Source organism: Lemur catta, chromosome 7 (assembly GCF_020740605.2).
Source record: "Lemur catta isolate mLemCat1 chromosome 7, mLemCat1.pri, whole genome shotgun sequence".
Taxonomy (NCBI): Eukaryota; Metazoa; Chordata; class Mammalia; order Primates; family Lemuridae; genus Lemur; species Lemur catta.
This window is the reverse complement of record NC_059134.1, coordinates 8,881,352-8,899,276: the sequence shown is the minus strand read 5'-3', so window position 1 is coordinate 8,899,276 and position 17,925 is coordinate 8,881,352. Positions and strand designations below refer to the sequence as shown.

The 17,925-nt window shown below is 46.5% G+C and overlaps 1 protein-coding gene and 1 long non-coding RNA gene across 4 annotated transcripts in view; one reads left to right on the top strand and one right to left on the bottom strand.

Moving 5' to 3' along the window:
• Window positions 1-731: 731 nt before the first annotated feature.
• ETS1 (ETS proto-oncogene 1, transcription factor) overlaps window positions 732-17,925 on the top strand; it is a 63,380-nt gene continuing 46,186 nt past the window's right edge. The window contains exon 1 of one of the 2 annotated variants that reach the window (XM_045555406.1): window positions 732-1,114. In XM_045555406.1, the coding sequence (XP_045411362.1) occupies window positions 1,033-1,114 (82 nt within the window). In that variant the 5' untranslated portion in view covers window positions 732-1,032. The remainder of the gene's footprint in view (window positions 1,115-17,925) is intronic. The other variant, XM_045555407.1, reaches the window with a different exon arrangement.
• On the bottom strand, window positions 12,385-16,360 carry LOC123640991. 2 transcript variants are annotated; one of them, XR_006736192.1, is made up of 4 exons: window positions 16,203-16,360; window positions 15,568-15,630; window positions 13,362-13,464; window positions 12,385-12,415 (listed from the first exon to the last, which is right to left on the bottom strand). It is a non-coding gene; the product is annotated as an uncharacterized LOC123640991 (long non-coding RNA). The 2 variants fall into 2 exon arrangements; XR_006736191.1 differs by lacking the exon at window positions 12,385-12,415 and having other exon boundaries at window positions 13,236-13,464.

Genomic DNA, 17,925 nt, shown 5'->3' with positions numbered 1-17,925 from the left:
GCCTGATTTGGGTTCCCCATTCCGGACCGCCCCAGCGGTGCGGGGGCGTTGGGGGTCTCCCGGGGGGCGGCGGTGAGCAGGCACGGCGACGCAAGGCTGCACGCGCCAACGCGGCCCCTTCCTGACCGCCCCTTGGTGGCCCCGAGAAGCCCACGGCTCCTCCAGAAACAGTCCCTGACTCACTGCCGGGCCGGAGTCCAGTATTTGCGCGCCCTTTGAGGACGCTGGCCACGGATCCCCTGCGCCGGCTCGCACGCCCGGCCCTTCACCCGCATGCCTCACGTCCTGTGTGTCAGGCTTTGTGAATGAATGATGCACACGCACTCGGAAAGCTATGCTGTTCCCGCGAGGGGGCGGGGGCCGGTGACCAAGCCCTTAAGAATGCGTGGAGAATCGGACGGACTTTCCCGAAACGGCCGCGAGGCAGCCTCGCTCGTCCGCCGGGGCCCTCCCTCCCCGCCTCCCCGCCGGGCCGCCGCCCTGCCCCGCGCCCCGCGCCCCGCGCCCCGCGCCCGCCGCCCTCGCTTTCGCTTTGGGCCGCGCGGCGATTGGGGGGAGCTGGCCCCGCCCCCGCCCGGCCCCGCCCCGCCCGGCCCGGCCCCGCCCCCGCGCCCCGCCCCGCCCCCCGCGGAGAGCGCCGGCCCGGGGCGCGCGGACCCAGCGCGAGACGCTGCGCGCAGAGACGCCCTGAGCAGGAGGCCGAGCGCGGAGCGGGCGCGGGAGCGCGAGAGCCGGCGGAGCGGCCTGCGGCGGCGAGCGGGCGGCGGGCCGAGGGCCGGGCCGGAGGCAGCGGCGGGGCGCGGGCGAGGCGCGACGCGAGCGCGCTCACTTCCCCGCAAAGTGCCAACTTCCCCGGAGACGGTGCCGGGCGCGCACGTCGGGCGCGGGGAAAGTCAGCGGGAATTTGCGATTTTAGGGCAGAAAGTCGGATTCCCCGGGCCCCTGTCCCTGCTACTCATTCCCGTTAAAAAGAAAAACAACAACAGCAACAGCAAACTTGCTATAAGCCCGTCTGCCCCGACTCCTGGCACCATGAAGGCGGCCGTCGATCTCAAACCGACTCTCACCATCATCAAGACGGAAAAAGTCGACTTGGAGCTTTTCCCTTCCCCGGGTGAGTGGTGACTGCCCCGGCCCCCACCCAGCCCTCGGCAGGGCCAGGGGTCCCCCCAACCCCTCCCCACTGCGCTTTCCCCTCGGGCCGCGCGTCTCTGCAGGAGCGGGGGATGCTGCTGGCCGCTGGAGAGAGGAGGAGCAGGACTGTTGGTGGCCTGAGATTCTTGGTTTGTGGGGTGGTATTTATTTTCACAGCTGTATTTTTGTGAGTGGTGGGAAAAAGCTTATAGAATTTCCAGCGTACCCCCCCCCCATTCCTGCTTTTATATTTTCCCAAGTGAGCGAGAACCCTCTGGCTTTATTCCTCAACATTAGGGGAGAGGATGGGCAGTGCCTCAGAGGACATCATCCCCCAGAACCCGAGCTGGGTGGAGGGCCCTGGGCCGTCTGACCGGCTGGCCTTCAAGCAGACTTCCAAGTGATGTCTTGCCGCCCTGAGTGCCCCTGTCACATGTCCTTTGCTGTCCTGCTCCTCTTTTCTGGGTTGAGGGTAAGGAGATGGGTGGAGAACTGAAATTATCCCCTTAACTGTGGGAAGCATCCTGTCCTATTCACTCAGGTTACTTACTTTACTTGTGTTTCTAATGTGCCATAAATGTGTCTGTCCCCTGATACCAAGAGCCGTTAGAAGAAGGAAGGCATCCTAACCCCAAACATCACTTTGTGTCTTTGGTTCATCATATTGTCCAACTCTTTGATTTGTATAGAGTTGAAGAAGAGAAGGATAGGAAATAAATTTTATTGGACACTAATTTTGGTGCTAAGCAGCTTAGTGGAGTCTGGCCCTACAGCATTCCCGGAATGAATGCAGTTTGGGAAGGAAAGATGCTTCTTTAGGGTAGGGAACTGCCAGCTATCCTTGGAGATTGGTAATTTTGAAGGTGAAGGTACATAGAAAAATTTACAGAGAAGGTGATGCATTCTGGAAAATAATTAATTGCAGTAATATCACCTCTGTTGCATGTGATTGTCAATGAGTTCAGTTGCTGCTCCCTGTAGTTAACACTTCTTTGCCTCTGCCATAATTAGCTGCTTCTTTTAACCCTTTCTTAATCATCTTAAACTTTCAACACAAGCCAAGATGATGTTTTGTCATTCTGAGATCTTTCAGAAATGTTAATAAAGACACGTAAATCATGTCCCTTCCCCTGGGCCCCCAAACATTCAACCCCAGGACTACAGTGTATAAGAAAGGCTGAATTTGTTTCTTGTCACAGGATGACGATGGTCAGAGCAATGCTAAGATGGACTACAACCATGGAGACAGTTCAGGCACTTAGAACTACAATTCAGAAATGATGTCGCTTATGATGGCTGTGTTTGGGGGTTCAGGGAAGCCAGAATAAGTTCTGTTTGTCACAATTAATTCAAACCATATAGAGAAGTGAGGATAGTTCACAGCAAAGACATAAACTCAACTAATAGGTGTCTTCCTTAAGAGTGGCTTGTTTCTATGTGTTGTTATGAGTGTTTATGGGGAAGAGAGATTTGCTTGTCTGGGAAGTATCCTGTAGATATGTCAGTGCGCATACCTACAATGGATCTTTCATGCTGGGAATGAAAAAGAGCCCCTGGCAACACATGTTTTAGATCACAGTAAACAGCTGAGCATTTGTTTTGGCAATTTAATATTAAATATTAGAGATTTAAAGTATATGGTGCTATTATTTCAGTTGTTGATAAAAAAAGAAGCCCCAGGCAAGTAACTTTTTTTAGTTTTCTTATCTGAAAATAGGGACAGTAAGGCCGAATGGTATAGTCAACATCCGCTATAAGAAGCACCTTTACAATGGCTTTCTTTTTCAGAAAAGATTTCCAAGCCACTGATCAGGTTTTGTAATTGACCTTCAATAAAACACATTTTCAACTGGAAAAAAAAAATTGAGCAACTTTCTGCTATTCATTGTAAGGATATTTGATTTCTAGCATTATTATTTATTTTGTTGGGAAAAATAAAGAAAGAAACTTGAAAATATATGTAGAATGTAAGAACTAGGTTTTAGCTGATTTTTTCTGGACCATTACTTGCTTACGTGTGAGTATTATACCCACACCGCAGAGAGGAAGATAGAGGCACAGAAAAAGTAAACTGACATAAAAATACCTAGTGAGCTGCTGGCTGAAGTAAAATTATCCCTGTTTCTAACCTCTCAATGCATGTTGCCTTGAGTAATATTGCAAGTCACCTTTCAAAAACTCAGCAAAGAAACTTCAGTTGAGACTTAAACTTGCAGGTGCAAAGATGGAAGAAACATTGGCCAGGGTTGCGTGCTTTTGTTAGTGGAAGGACAAGACATTGGCTAAGTGGGGATTTGCTTTGCCCATCAGACCATATAGGACATGTGTTTAAAGTTTAACTTCTCACAGCGCAGCTTTGTGTCCACAGCTGTGACTTAAATATTTGTCAGAGTGATTTCTTTGGACTGCTTAGTTTCTTATGTGTGGAGGCAACTAGTGTGGGATCTTGTCTGGCTTAAATGTGTAAACCAGAATTTCCTCCCCGCCCCTCCAAAATTTATGAGAGCCAAAGAGAGGGAGTAGGGAAGTGGGGTGTCCTAACAGGAGTTGGAAGACCTGAACTAGTTGCCTGTCTTTGTGCTAGGACCTGACCAAGCACCTTTATTCGCTTTTATTCTATTTTGCGACCTCACAGGATTTTGATAGTGTTAAGTACCAAATTAACATATACTTTGAAAGAACATTAGAATTGAATTTTCCTTGTAAGTGTAATATACTGTTTGAATGCAACGGGTGTGATTGCAAGGTTCTCAGATCTTAAATAGGCTAAAAATAAATATAGCCATTGGGTTCCCTCCTGGTTCTCCCCTGGTGTGGAGCCTGCTAAGAAGGGGCTACAGGCTGAGTGCCAAAGCAAACACATTCCCAAGCTGCTTAATTTTTCCTCTCCTTTACCACTCTGCTCCACCTTCTCTGTGAGGTGAGCCTGACGTCCAGATAAGAGCAGGAGTTCCGATTTTCGATGCTTGCCCTTTTATAAGAATATAAAGGATCACCCTCTCCCCCTACCACACCGCAGCAGAGGGTGTCCATCTGTGGGGGACTGTACCGCCCTTAGAGATAGGAAGAAGCTTTGTCCTCATCCTGCTTGGTCAGTTTTTGTTTCTTCATCAGTGTAGACAAGGAAGAAGGGCAGAGCTGCCTGGGCAATTAGATGGCTTGTTCACTGTGCTCCTAGATCCCTGCTGACCACGCTCCATTAGTGACTAAAGAGCCCAGTGGTTCAGAGCAGGGACTCTGGAGCCAGACTGTCTGGGTTTGAATCCCAGCTTGGCCACTTAGTAGCTGTGTGACTTTGGAAAAATGACTTAATGTCTCTGTGCTCCAGGTCTTCCATCTGTAAAATGAGTGTAATCATTGTACTTCATAGTGTTGATAAGAGGATTAAATCTATGAATATGTGCAAAATCTTAAAATAGTGCCTGATGCATATAAATTATATTTACATATGCATTATATATATGTTAACTAGAAAACAAATCAACAAAAAATGATCCTGACCAGTGTAGAATTTTCAGAAGCTCTTGAAATGTCTATTGGGGTATGGTGGTTGTATTGGGCACTTCCCCATATCTATTAATATTATTTGGGAGGGAAAAAAGAGTAAAGTTTCAGAGACTTTTTTACCTGCTTAGCTGAGATCTCATGCTGATGAAGCTTCGTGCTGATCTCCGGGGAGCAAATACAGTGAGCAGGAACTTTCAGAGTGTCTTCAGGTCTGACTGTCACAGAGGCACACGAGTTGGCTGGTTACTTTAGGTGACGGAAGTTGGCAGTGTCACTTCCAAGCAGGAAGGACATCGAGTCTAGGGGTAAGGGGGACATTTGCAGGGTTGATGGAAAAGTACAGTTTTTCAATTGTGCAGGGTTGAGAAATATATGTCCAGTTATTATAAAGTATCTCACATTTTATTTATTTATTTGGTTGGCAGAGCTTGCATTCCTGGCATTTTTGGTTGGTTTGTGTTGCTGTTTTTTTGTCTGTGTAACTTTTTTTTCTCTTAAAGAGGCCAGACCACCCTGTAGGAGCATCACCTCCCTCTAGGAGACAAACCAGCCCATGGTCAACCTCCCAGAGCCCCGCTTGCTCCGGGCTCCATCAAAATTTCTGCAAAACTGAGAGCTGATTAGTGTAGGGCAGGATTTTTTCAGGAAAGAGGCTCCCTCTTTCAAAGACTACAGCAGATAACTCTGCAGTGGCCACAGTGACAGTATAAGTACAGATGTCTCTGCAGTTTGTGTAGGGAATAGCCAATGGCTGTGGTGGCATTCCGGGAGCTTGCATTGAAGGTGGATTTCTGCCATTCAAAAGTTACAGGGATACAGGGATATTCTGAAATGCATACTGAGCCTGTATTGTGTCTCAGGCATGTTCACATAAAAGAGCACTTTTATGCTTTACGCTTACTCTGGGGTCGGGGGAAGTCTTATTTTCTCCATTTTTAGAGGAAAATGATATTCAGAGAGGTGCATACTTTGCCTCAGGCCACACTCTAGAAACTTACAAACAGATGAGATGTTGCAGGCATTTTGTTTTTAAAAATAAAAGTACATTATTCTCAGCATCTCTGGAAATTAAAACCTGGGCCTCTGAGAAGGCAGTGCCGGTTGATGCTTTGGGGTTGAGGAAGTACGATGTCGCCCTGCCCTCTTGCAAGACTCCTCTGAACTGAATCAGATGGGGTCATGGTTACTCTAGTGCTCCCTTGGGGAAAAGGCCTGTCCTGTGGGCTGTCCCCAGGCCTGGCATTCCAGATATGTTGCTTTAGGAAGATGCTTAAAGGTTCAGCACTGCTTGACTCCGATTGCACAGCAGAGAACCAGGGTTCTTGTTTTCCCAGCATCTTCCAGATGCCATGGTTCTTGCACAGGTGGGAGGTGATTGTGTTTACTTCCAAGATCAGTCCTTGCCTGAGCCTCCCGATTCTGCCCAGTTTACCTCCTTCATCGCCGGCACTGCTGTGTATTGACTTTTCCACAGTCTGGATGATGAGAGATGTGGATCGGCAAACTAATTCATTTTTTTAAGACAATTGAAGTTTAATTTTCCTGCCTATAAAGAGGCTATGGCTAGTTATATTTGCTCTCTATGCCTCAAATAAATTTTGTTTTTTCCCTTGCAATTTAGTTTTTCTTAGGTCCATTGCGTGTGTCGGGGTGTAAGGAAGGCAGGCTAGCCCCAGGACTCCGCCTGCACACCTGCGGCAGTCTGCAGCCATGGCTCACAGAGAGGCAGGTTCCCTGCCCACTCACTTGTCTAGGGTTACCGTGTGGGTTCCTGCATTGTAGGGAGCATTTTCTCGAATGATTGGTATGCTTGGGCCCACGCGGTGATTGCAGGCAGGAGTTTGCATGTGAACAGCATGGTCTCCACTTGAGTATAGCTGCTGCTAAGGCGGCCTCAGCTCCCTTTCTGTGCTCAGATGGAACCCCTGATGGCATTTGCCTCTGTGTTTGTGGTATTCTAGGTCCGCCCTTCCCTCACAGCTGTTAACCTGTTCTTAACGCAGGGTTAGGAATGTCAAGGCTATTCCCAAATCTATCATTTTTACTTGTCATGTGTCCGTAGCTACTTTTTGCTTTTTTTTTTTCCAGTTGGATTGAAGATATCTTTTTTCTAAAACTTTAGTGGATGTTTTCCAAATTGCATAAACAGGCTGTTTCTACTTGGCTACTTTTCTGAAGCTCTGTGCCTATCTGCTTTACCTTTTTCTTTTAATTGTGTAGTTTATAATCTCCATGCAGATTCAGAAAGAAATAGGTCTGTAACGTAAGGTGTGGTAGGTCTGATTTCATGGGCAGAGAGCCATGCTTACAGACACACTCAAAATATTGCTATTGAAGCTGTAAATATTTATTGATTTGGCTAATTCTGCCATATTTCCCAGGTGCTTTCTTTGGAATTAAGCCTGTCACTTGACCCTCCAAATGTGGTTTCTTACTGCCTCTTTGGCTTTTCTCACTCGTTCTTTTCTGTAGCATTTAGTTCTGTGCCTGAGAGTTGTAAAATATTGACTCAGATAGTGCTCTTAGACCCAAAGTAGCATTGGAAATTTTTAGGCTATTAGATTTTAGATCCTGGTGGTTTATAGAGGGAGATCATATAATTTACCAAGTGGCATTATTGATAATCATACCAGAATGGAGACAGTAACTGGGACCCTCTCAGCAGATAAGAGTCACCCTACTTAGACACTAAATTTGGACATTAGTGCTCTTTAAAATATCTTTTCTCACTTGCTAATCTTAGGGCTTAGATTATCCAGAGTAAGCTGACAGGACCAGATTAAGAGTTTGAAGCAATTCAAGTTCACTGTGGTTTCCCCCAACCATGAGTTATATTTTTAAATTTGTTCTTGATGCATAATATATAATATTTCTCAGCGCCTGTGAAACAGGTCAAAATCAACCTCAAACAAGTTCACGTCAAGCATTTGAAACCTCTTGGTAGCTTTGGGTAGCCATGATAAACCGTTGAGTTTTGCTTTGCAAGGTTCTGTGGAGAAACTGTAAACTTTCTGCATGTAGAACGTGTGTGTGTGTGTGTGTGTGTGTGTGTGTGTGAGAGAGAGAGAGAGAGAGAGAAAATGAACTTTAGAGTAGAGGGAAGTGCCATCACTATACAAGTGAAGACAATTAAAATTTTCATTTTATTTTGTTTTAATGTTTATCCAAGATGAGAAGTTTTACTGTTGGGATAAAAAGGGGTCAAAAAGGTGTTCTTTTTTTTTTTTTTTGTACCATTAAAGTGGGCAAAAACAAAAGTAAAAAACAAGCCCTCAGTTCTTCAGGAGGGAGGAAGGGGATGATGGGTTCAATTGCAACATGATTTTTGGCTTAAAAAAAGATGAGAAAGAAAGAATGAGGACAAGAAAAGAATAAGAGTATGAAAGAACTAAGAACTAATGAATCAATGAAAGAATGAACAAAAGGAAATAATAAAAATGGAATGAAAGAACCTAAGTGATATTTCACAGACTTTTGGAAAAGCCCCCATCTGGACCATGCCTTGTCCTTGGCTAGGAATTCCAGTCTCAGGTGGCCTGGTGGGCAGTCCTGGGTCTGCTGTTTCCGCTCTGTGTTGTGTGGTCACTTCTGAATATTTCAAACCCCTCATGGCTGGTCAGGACAACTCTGATGAAGTCTTGCCTGTGCTCCAGGTGCTTCCATGGCTAAAAGTGCAGAAGGACCAGTGTTTGAATTTATGGAAACATGCATGGATCAGTGATTATTTGTGTTTTCTGCGCCCGTTGTGCCTTCTCTTCCAACGGTTCTTGGCTATAACGGTTTCATGAGTCAGCTTCATGGAGGGCATGGGCACTTGTGAAGCATCTGAAGGAGGTATAGGAACAGGGATAGGATTATTTTCCGTATAGAGATCAGCGTGGGCAGAGTGCTGCAAGTTTGGAATGAAAGAAAGTCTTACATAAACATGAAGGAAAAAAACGTAGTTGTAGAAAGGGATGAAAGAAAGAAGTATGAGACCAGGACCTAAAGAGCATTTTGAATCTCAGGATGAATTTTGCCTTTGAAAGCAGGGAGATTTTAGGGGCAGAGCAGTGTTACTGAACAGGCTTATGAGAGAGGTGTTTTTTTTTTTTTTTTCCTGGCATTACTTTCCCTCCCACTCATACTGTTAGTTGTTAAAACCTCCATATCAGTTTATCAGAATAAGCGTTAAACCTCAGAGAAGATGACAAAATCAATCAGGTACATATTTTCAGAGTACAAATGGAAAATAACCTAGGTCAGACTAGGGAATCTGCTGAATGGTGAATGTAGATATATGTTTTTTGAAGTATTTAGGAACTCACACTATGTGCCAGGTGCTATACCTGTTCTCAATGACATTTTTGTGCAATTACAGTTTTGTGCTGCAGTAATTCATTATCATCATTCACGTTCAAAATAAGAATGTATTGTTGAGTCTGATTTTAAAATATCCTTCAGAAAATTTATCACAGGACATTTTCAGTGAAAGAGCTTCCTTGTAACTGGCTTTTATACTTCTAGTATTTATACCTTTTTCCTTTTTGATATTGCTTGCTAAAAATTTACGCTAATGCTACATATTATGCATAGCTTGTCTCGCATCATCAAGATTCTATGTAAGTGCACAGAATGCAGTGAAGGATCCCAAATGATAAGGGAGACCTCTCAGCATCGTGAGAAGAAATACTGTGTGCAAAGTAAGCAGAGTGTCCACTCTGGGGGGCCGTCACCACTGCAGAGTCAGGAGGCTCGAGTTCTAGCCGTGGCTTTGCATCTGCTTGTCTGTGTGACCTTAGGCAAGTCATTGCACTTTTCTGGACCTCATTTTCTTCATCAGTCAAATAAATCAGTTGGAAAAGATGACCTATAAGATTTCTCCTAACACTGAAATTTTATGACTCCAGGTAATATTATATTTAAAATAACCAAGGCCCAAAGAGAGCACATACTGTCATTCAAGAGGTAGGCAAAATTGGGATGTTTTTGGATGTTTTCTCCCAAATTCTGTTAATAACAATTCAATCGTTGGGGAATTTTGGGTACCTTTGTAAAACGCAACTTCCACAGAGACAGAAAGATGTCAGAATTTGTTGTCAACCTTGCTCACCATTGGGGAAACATTGTCTTGTGGTGACAGTGTTTGAGAGGTGACCACATAAACAGAGTGGAAACAGCAGACCTGAGACTGCCCACCAGGCCACCTAGACTGGAATTCCCAGTCAAGGACAATGCTTGGTCCAGATGGGGGCTTTTCCAAAAGTCTATGAAATACCACTTAAATTATCTTATTCCTTTTAAAATTATTTCCTTTTGTTTGTTCTTTCATTCTTTCATTAGTTCTTAGTTCTTTTATACTTTTCTTACTCTTCTCCTGTTCTTCTTTCTTTCTCATCTTTTTTGAGACACATTGTCCTGTGGTGACACTGGACCAGGAGTCAGGCCTTCCCCTTGTTCTCTCTCAGTGGAACAGCTTCCTTTTCCATACGCCTTCGCTACCTTTGCAGCGGAAGGCAGCTCCAGTGCAGGTGCTGACCTGAAGGAAGGAGATGTAAGTTGGGGCCCAGTAGGTGAAGCAGCCAGCCCAGCTGCATCCTCAGGCTGAGCATGTGGCCAGAGCAGTGAGCTTATTTCATCTGCCTGTCCCTCCTCAGTGCACTGCTCCGCTGAGAACCAGTGGCCCCCTGCATCAGGGGTGCATTCTGCCGTGAGCTGCCTCCGTGCTTCTTCCTGACAAGGCCGCGAGTCAGGGCCCTGCCTGCTGTTTGTACAGAGGGAAGGGCCAGGCCTGCTTGCTCCGGGCTGCTCTTGGACTGGGGTCTGGACAGCCACTGGCTCACCCTTCAGAAGGCATAGGCTGCCCGGAGGAGTCGGGGGCAGACAATATACCACCTGCTTTGGCTCCACCAGCCATGCAGGAAGCTGCCACTGTGCCGTGGGCTGTGGTGAGCGTGGGCTGCTTTGCTTTTCAAAGGCCCCTCCCATGGTGGTACAAGAGCGTCCCCTGCACACAGTTGTTATCTGAAATCTCATTTTATTGATGTTATTTCTGCATTCTGAGAAAGGTCTATCATAGTTACCCTTTTCTTTCAGAAGCAGGGACCTAAGTTCAGCATGCCAGTTTGGGGGGAGAAACAAGGAAAACTGCCATGACAGTAGGGTGGAGTTTATCTGCTGTGTTTGTGTGGGCATTTCTCATCTCCACTCATCTTCACGTTTTCCCTTGTGCCTTGTTCATTTTCTGTGAGATACTGGGTGGTAACCTTGTGCCAAGATCCTCATCATTTCACCCTAATCCCTAATAGTGAAGCATTATTCCCACTTCCAGGTGAAGAGACAGGGAGGTGAAATGAATGCCCCAGGGTGCAGAGCTGCTGAGTGGAGGAGTTTAGATTCAAACCCGGCAGAATTAACTTTTAAATTCCATGTCTGTTGTCTTTGGAATTCTCAGAAATATTTGGAAGTTTGCTGAATTTGGGGAAATTATTACGATCTGTTTGTGCATATTATTTACCAGTTCATCTTAAAACTTGGCTGTAATCTGATCACGTTTTACAATTTGACTTGTGACTTCACCACATTTAAGCCCATAGTAATCCTTTGAGTTTGCCAAGTTCCTCTGCCTGGGTTGCATGGCAAGTAAGTGGCAGAGTTAGAATGTGAAGCTGGGTTTCTCCAAATATGCAGTTTCCTTCTGGGGAAGGTTGACTTTGGACTTTGAGAAATACATTTTTTTGTGTTATTCGATAGAGATTTGGAAAAAATTCCTGTCCAATTTTTGTTTTCCCACATTGAACTATAAGGCACATTGCTTTGGTCTTCTGTGCCTCAGTTTACCCCCTTTAGCAAAGAAGGTCCATTTTAACAAGTAGCAGGAGCTTCAGGCAGCTGGAAGAGTGCTTTTGGAAAGACAAAACAAAACAAGACAATAAGGAGAAATCTTTGAATCTCACACTGCATTCCCGTTACGGGAAGTAACTGTGCCAATGAAGCATAAGAGAATTAATGAAATCTTAGATGAGTGATTTCTTTCCCCCTGTTAGTTTCCATTTAGGACAAGGGGGTGTTTGCTAGGGCAGCAGGTATATACACTCAGAGTTTAGCAAAGTTATGTTAGATTATCTCCTTAATACAGTGTGTTCCTTAGCAAAAAAAAGGAAGCCCTCCTGCACCCTCCCACCTTGCTGTGAACATTCTGGAAGCTAGAGCATTCCAAGGCCACATATCAGGTTGTTAGCCCGAGCAGTATCCCCTCAGCATGATGCTGTGTCTGTGGCAGTAGGTGTAAATCCTGAATAGTGTCATTGCCTTCAGGTGCCTCTGGATTACTGGGGCAGAGGAGATGGGAATGGGAAGTTGATGGTGGTACATCTGATTGTAGCAAAAATGGAGGTAATAGTTACAGGTTTGGCATTTTTGAATCTGTGCACTAATTTTAATGTTTGTCAGGAAAATCTGATCTTGTAAACCAAATCCTAGCGTAGCTGCAAAGTGTGTTTCTTCCTGAAACTGGAGTTCAGCCCTCTGGTATAGTATTCTTCACTTGCGAATGGTTCTGGGTCAGGCCTAAGGGGTCCTTGGTCTTACCTTTGTCTGGTTTGACGTTTCCTGTGCTGTCAGCTGGGCAGGATGACAGAGGTGGTCATCGTGTTACTCCCTGCTGCCCGGTGTGAGAATCGGGATACCTGAGTCTGCCTTTACTCCAAGCTGCCAGACTCTTGCCGCATCTCTGCAGCCCCTCCGTATTCTTCTTGAAGAAGAAGGATGTGCCTAGCCAGGGAGCTGCCTTTCTCTGGGCGAGAGTGGGAGAGTTAATGAGTCATGTTTAGGAAGTACTCTGCAGTCTTTCGTGATGCAAGGAGTGTTTTTAAATTAGTGGGAGATACGATACAGAGTGGGGATGCTAAATACATACGAGCTCCCCAAAGAGGAGTCATATGTGTACCGGAAATAAATCCTGGATTTCACATAAGATCAAGAGTCCAATCTTACACCTTCCTTGTCTCTTAATGGGAACCGAATGTTCTTCAAAACTGTTGGGTGCTTGCTTTTGGTCTCTATACATATCTGCGTTTCAGTTAGAGGAGTGAGAAAGGTGAAACTAGTATTTATAGAGGACCTACTATGTGTCAGGCACTTTGCCACGTGCTTTCCAGAAATATAGACCGTTGAACAACACAGGTGTTTGGTGTGCTGACCCCTGTGTAGTCAAAAATCTGTGTTTAACTACTCATAGCCTGCCTTCCCGTGTTGAGGGGAGGCCTTACTGATAGCATGAACAGTCGATTAACACATATTTTGTGTGTTCTGTGTATTATGTACTGTATTATTTCAATAAAGTAAGCTGGAGAATAGAAAATGTCATTAAGAAAATCGTAAGGAAGAGAAAATGTATTTACTATTCATTCAGTGGAACATCATAAAGGTCTTCATCCTCATCTTCACATTGAATAGGCTGAGGAGGAGGAGGAGGAGGAGGAGGAAGAAGAGGTGTCTTACTGCCTCGGGTGGCAGAGGTGGAAGAAAATCTGTATATAAGTGGACATGTGACGTTTAACCCCTTTTGTTCAAGGGTCAGTGTAATCTCACTCTTCAAACAACCCTATGAAGTTGGGGGTTGAATCCCCATTTTGTAGATAAGAAATTCAGTTTCAGAAAGGTTTAGATAATTCGCCCAAGGCCGCAGAGTGTTCAGGTTACAAATTTTAACTTAGATCTTTCTAATTACAAAGTCCTACCTACTTAGGTCTGCTTGGAGACAAAACTTGCTAGTGTTCCTGTGAGAGGCCTCGGTTCTTGAGATGTTCATCTGCGGTGTGTTCTCTTCTCGGCTCCTCATTACTGTCAGGGTTAGGAAGAAAACATTCAGTTTGCAAGTATCTACCACTGAGATAAGTTATTAGAGGGAAAGCCAAAAAATACAGTTCACATAATTTGCACTACGCATTTTCAAATCCAAAAGGGACACATGGAAGGTGGCTGACGAAACTTACTGAACTTGCAAATGGAACTGGTGCTTTGGCCCCCATTTTCCAGATTGGGAAATTGAGGACTGAGATGAGAGCTCCACCCGTACTTGAGAATTCTCCAGGGAGGGGCTATTCAGAGGCACAAGTCTAGGCATTGAGGCCACTTGATGCAACAGGAATGTTTGTAGAGAAATAAATACACACATGGAATGAATCAACATCTACGTGGTGGACCTGGACTTAACCTCTGATTCCATTGGAGGTTTTTTAAAAAATAAAGGATTTATTTCTGAATTTGTGAAGACCTCTCTTGGGGGGAGCTTTGTGGCTTTTCCATGCTCTTTAATGGATGGTCTGATGAAAGAACTTTGAACTTTCAGGCTAGCTGCAAAGTCTCCAAAGGATTTTGGGTGCTGGGTGAACAAAACAGCGATTCAGTTTTTCACATGAGATCGAGCCCTGGGTGACTCGCTCTGCTGGGCTTTGATCAGCGTGTTCTGCTTCCTGGCATGGTGCAGGCAGAGTGATGAGCAAAGATGAGTCAAGTCTCCAATTGCCCCCAACTGCTTTGCTTTGTAAGAAAATAATATTTTCAGTGTTTTTATGGCCAAACCAATTCCAAGGAAGTAATATTTGAATTTCCAAAAGCTGGTGCAGAATACACACTAGGCTCTACCCATGTAAGCAAGTCTCAAATCTCTTTGTGAATCTTCTCCAGATTCCTGTTCTAATGGAGCCGAAATGCAGTTCACTTCATTTAGTAATAATTGGTTCTTGGTTTTTATATTTGTCAGGTGGATTTATTTATGCCACAGATTTCTTTTTTTTTTTTTTTTGAGACAGAGTCTCACTCTGTTGCCTGGGCTAGAGTGCCATGGCATCAGCCTAGCTCACAGCAACCTCAAACTCCTGGGCTCAAGCGATCCTACTGCCTCAGCCTCCCGAGTATCTGGGACTACAGGCATGTGCCACCATGCCTGGCTAATTTTTTTCTGTATATATTTTTAGCTGTCCAGATCATTTCTTTCTATTTTTAGTAGAGACGGGGTCTCGCTCTTGCTCAGGCTGGTCTCGAACTCCTGACATCAAGCAATCCTCCTGCCTCGGCCTCCCGGAGTGCTAGTTACGGGCGTGAACCACCACGCCCAGCCTATGCCACAGATTTCTTACCATGATTTTATGATATAGATAAATTCTGTTTCTCATTTGATAGGTGAGACCTCTAAGTCGAAGGGAAGGGATTTACGTGTGGGTTGCTCGGTAGTAAGCAGTCCGTGTCCCTGAATCACATAGCCTTACTTTTGTTATGTGGGGTATGGCAGTCCTCACTGGAAGCAGCACAGTGTCATGGAAAGAGCAGGGTTTTGAGGTGAGACAGCCCTGGGTTTGAATTTAGGGTTACTGTTTACTCATTTGTTTTTAGGCAAATATTTAACTTCCCTAAACCTTGCTTTTCTGCTCCTTAAAATGCAGATAATAATAAAGAGCTTTGGGGGCTATTAGGATTTACTCTTGTAAAATACTTTCTCGTTGCCACAGAGACTCAATAAACCATTATCTCAACAAACCATTGTGCACCAAATTCTGCACAAATGTTCATTGCTGCTGACACTGTTATTACTTCAGTGGTTGTTAAAACTGTGGTTACTGTTAACCTCGTTACAGAAAATTTTCCACTTGACACCTCCATAACCAAGCGGGCCAGAGCAGTCCCTGTGGCCAGTTACATTATTTTCAAATTCCTCTCACGCATGCTTACCAAACTCCAGTAAGGGCTTGGGTTATGTTCCCAACTCTAAAGCATTATTTTCAGGCATTATCTTTGCCACTTCAACAGGGAGGTTTCTTGGTATTGTTGTTACCAGGATTTGACCTTATTTTAATTGCTGAAGTACTTTCTCCTCTTTGCCCTGGCATCCTCTCTGTCCCTGGAGGTGACCTAGGCATCCAAGGTTTAGGGAGAAAACTCTGTTACCTGGTAACGCAGCCGGGCAGGATTGGAACTTCCATTCTCTCAGGTGTCACTTCCCGAGCCAGGCTGCGTTGGGAAGGTCTAGGTCAGTGAATTCATTTGGCCACCTGGCCACCTGAAGATAATAAGCCCCAGGACTAGAAAAGCCCACTGTCCTTGCCTTCTTCTCTGCCCCTCGCCCTCCTGTCACCCAGCAAATGTCTGATAGACCAGCCCAGGTCTGGCCGACGTCCCCAGAGTGCCTCCCCTGAGGAAGACTGTAGGAACCGCGCACCGCTGGGGTTTGCCGGTTGCCGATTGCAAAGGTTGATTTACAGTCAGAATCTGGCACCTAGAAAAGGGGATCCTGTGTCTTTAAACAGCTGCGTGCCAGTGTGTGTAAATGTGCTTGCTAATCCAGTGACTAATTCAGTATATTATAAAGCAGCAATGAGCCGGCTGCCAAGGCAGGGCCGGATCCCAACTGGAGTGGTGTGTGAGGCTCAGAGAATTATTTCTTGAATTCTGCTCCACCGCCCCTCGCTGAAATTTCATCTGGTCTGTTCCCTGAACCGGCGTCCGCACCGGCTCCCCGGTCCCCGCCTGCTCGTGGCCACTCCTTCCTCCCCGGCCCTCCGCCCTCCCGTCTGTTTACTCACGGAGGTGGAGCCCTGCCCGGCTGAGTCAGGCCGGAGCCCAGCAGAGCTGCTCCGGGGCATTCCAGGGGGCAAAACTCCTGCTCCCTCTTGGAAAAGAATTTCCCCAAAAGATCCCTTGTCGTCAGTGTTGTGACTGCACCGTCCTCAGTTCCGCCCGGCCAGCCTGCCCCCACCCCACTGAGGTTTTGTCACCTGAGGTGCTGTCCTGTCTGCTTCTCCTCTGTCTCCCCCCAGAGGTTGGGAGAGAAACCTCCAGCCGGGGGAGAGCCGTACACACACAAATACCGAAATGAAAATGTCACCCTCAATGAGTGCCTGGCAGTCTCTCTGGGGAGACTCTTTAGGCCAGGGGATTTGAGGGATTTTGTTTGTGTCTTGGAGCCCGTGGCCTTTCCTCTCCGTCCCCACATAAGTGGTCCCAGGAGGTGCAGACGCCAGGTGTCTGCCTCTGGGAGTGGACCTTGCCCAGCCTCTGCCGCGGCCTCCTAGTGAGCGCGGCCCGACTGCCATCGCACAGGGTTTCAGTGTGACAGAGGCAGGTGTGGGAGGTCTCATCCCCTCCCCACCTTCCTTCCCGGTAATGCCAGCCGTCAGCCACGGGCATCGTCCTTGACACCTCGATCGCCTGCCCTCTCTCACACCCGATGCTCAGGACGTCATGGGCTCCTTCCTGCCCTCCCCCCAGTGCTCTGCAGCCCCCTCACTCAGCCGCCTTGCAAAACCTTTTGCTTTACTCGTAAGCACAGCTCTCCCCGCGCTGTGGGCGCATCGCCATTGTTTGTGCACCCAGTGGGGCGTGTTCCCCCCAGGAGCAGGGAAACTGTGTGAAGGGTCCCTGGCTCTCAGTGACCAAGGTGTTGCCATGGCTGGGCTCCTAGCAGGTGGGCCAGCAGCTCTCTCCCTTTCTCATGTTTAAATTTATTGTCTTTTAAAAATTGAGATATAATTCACATGGCATTCAGTGTTTTAAAATATACAGTTCAGTGCATTTTAGCACATTTGTAGAGTCGTGTAACCATCACCAATATCTAATTCCAGAACATTTTTATAACCCCAAAAGAAAGCCCTGTGCCCATTAGTATTTGGTAGTTCTTTTTGAACGAAGGGATGCTGCCTAGCCTGGGCATGACAGGGGCTCAGAGCACACACCTGGGCAAGTGCTGCACCCGCCCAGCCTTCGAAGGTCCCTCCTCCCTCATCACTGAAGCTCAGGCTTTCTTCTGACGGCTCACTTTGTTAGGCTGCACTGTGTGGTGAGCTAGTGTCATCTGGGCAGGATAATAGTGCTTTCACCAGCTGCATGCAGACAGTGCAGTCCGGGGCGCTTGGGGCTGTGGTGGCTGCAATTTCCTAATGGCTTCCTGATGAGGCAGAGCCATTTGTTAGCAGCGGATGACGGCTGTGCATCCTGGTCTCTCCCATCCCTACCCACCCAGGCAGATGGAGAGTGGCTTTGGCTCCTCCCCCTTTTGCATTGATCACTTTTTCTTTGCTCTCCACACATTGGTCTGTCTTGCCCATTGATCTGGAGATTGGGTCTGCCTGGCGACTTATCGGCCTCTTGGGTTTGCTACTGGGAGAGGCGTCCGATGCTGTCTGCCCTGGACCTGCGTGGGCGAGACTCTGGGGCAGCAGCAGGCTCACCAGAATGCTGAAGTCTGGGTGTTTGGGGCCATTAGGAGAGGCCCATCGAGAAGGAGAGGAAAAAAATCTGGGAGGTAAA